Source organism: Diaphorina citri, unplaced genomic scaffold (genome assembly GCF_000475195.1).
Source record: "Diaphorina citri unplaced genomic scaffold, Diaci psyllid genome assembly version 1.1 scaffold4434, whole genome shotgun sequence".
In the NCBI taxonomy this organism is placed as follows: domain Eukaryota; kingdom Metazoa; phylum Arthropoda; class Insecta; order Hemiptera; family Psyllidae; genus Diaphorina; species Diaphorina citri.
Window position 1 is genome coordinate 9,313 of NW_007381833.1, and position 1,480 is coordinate 10,792.

General features: G+C 36.1%; 1 protein-coding gene across 1 annotated transcript in view; it reads left to right on the plus strand.

The window, feature by feature from the left end:
* LOC103521044 (arrestin-related trafficking adapter 3-like) overlaps nucleotides 1–768 on the plus strand; it is a gene marked incomplete at both ends in the record, with an annotated part of 5,982 nt that extends 5,214 nt beyond the window's left edge. Inside the window, one exon of the mRNA XM_017448690.1 lies at nucleotides 602–768. Within this exon, the coding sequence (XP_017304179.1) occupies nucleotides 602–768 (167 nt within the window). The remainder of the gene's footprint in view (nucleotides 1–601) is intronic.
* Nucleotides 769–1,480: the final 712 nt, after the last annotated feature.

Sequence of the window (1,480 nt, forward strand, 5' to 3'; positions counted from 1 at the left end):
TACCTTACCACACGATTTCGCCGATTTCGGTAATGCACAGCGATATAGGTACATACTTCCTTTAATGATTCTATTTCTATTTAATTTGAACTTGAGATTTTAGTTTGGTTTTATAAGTAGGTACTTAGGTAGGTTTACTGCTCAATGTACCTATTGTTAAAAGTTGTTGAAGCTTTGAGGAAGACTCTTGAATAGAAGGGTGCCTAATGATTGGTCATTTCTCAGCTTGTAACACTTTAACCCTATTGTTCCTCACCGATCCTTAACCTTTTAATGACTCATGTTTCCTCCCATTCAAAAACTTCTTCCTTGGATAAATTATTTCTTTTTAAACCCTCATCAAACCTCTCTCCACTATTTAATTCAATTCAATTCAATTATTTTTATTGTCCAAATACATGATAGTATGTTAACAATGTTTATACATAATACAATTAGAAACACAATTATATATTAATATTAATATCTATATCTAATTACAGTAAAATATCTATATCTATTAGAAGTGGGCGAGTTTAAAAAAAAACACATCTAGTCTAAAAGATAACCCTTGATGATCCCTCTGTCCCAGTTTAACCCTTGATGACCTCTGTGTCCACAGATCCGCAAGGAGTACGTTGACATTGAACGCAATGACTCCGGTGTGGGTTCGGAAACCAGCACCTCCTGTCGGGCTAAGTGGCAAACTCTCCCCTCCATCTCTTCGAATCATACCCAGCATGAGTGTGAAGATTGCGACGAACCCGTACACACCCAGGTCACGGAGAGGTAAGATTATAACAAATATAACTCCAGTATAACTTCTCATTTGCACTCTTCAGTGAGTTTAGGTTATTTTCCTTTTGGAAATATGACCAAAAAAGAGGGGAAATGAGCCTCAGAAGAGGGAGAGGGGAGATTGTTTCAGTTTTCCAAAGGAAGCCTTATCACAAAGCCCTGAATTATATTCCCTGACCAGCGCCTGAACTTAAAGGCTAAAAGGAAAGAATGGCTTGGCAGGTAAAACTATGGTATGGAACATCTATTGGCTCTTTGTTATTACTTTGTTCGTTTGTTGTTTATTTTCCATATCTTGAGGCAGGTCAGGCAGGCACTGAGTTCTGACTTATATTAAACAGACCATTATTCACCTAGAGAAATGAAAACAAATATTTAACTCTACTTTGTTCGTTTGTTGTTTATTTTCCATGTCTTGAGGCAGGTCAGGCAGGCACTGAGATCTGACTTATATTAAACAGACCATTATTCACCTAGAGAAATGAAAACAAATATTTAACTTAAATGTAGACATTTCAAGAATAAGTCCCCTAAATCCTGACTTTATGGATTCTGTAAACTTTGGATCTAACTTGGTTCGGATTTATAAGCAGGACGTACTTCTACCTATGCAGGAATTTGTTCACCTTTTCTTTTCACTCTAGGATCCCGATTGATAGGATGTTTAATATTTTACTTATATTTGTTTATTTTCTCACTCATT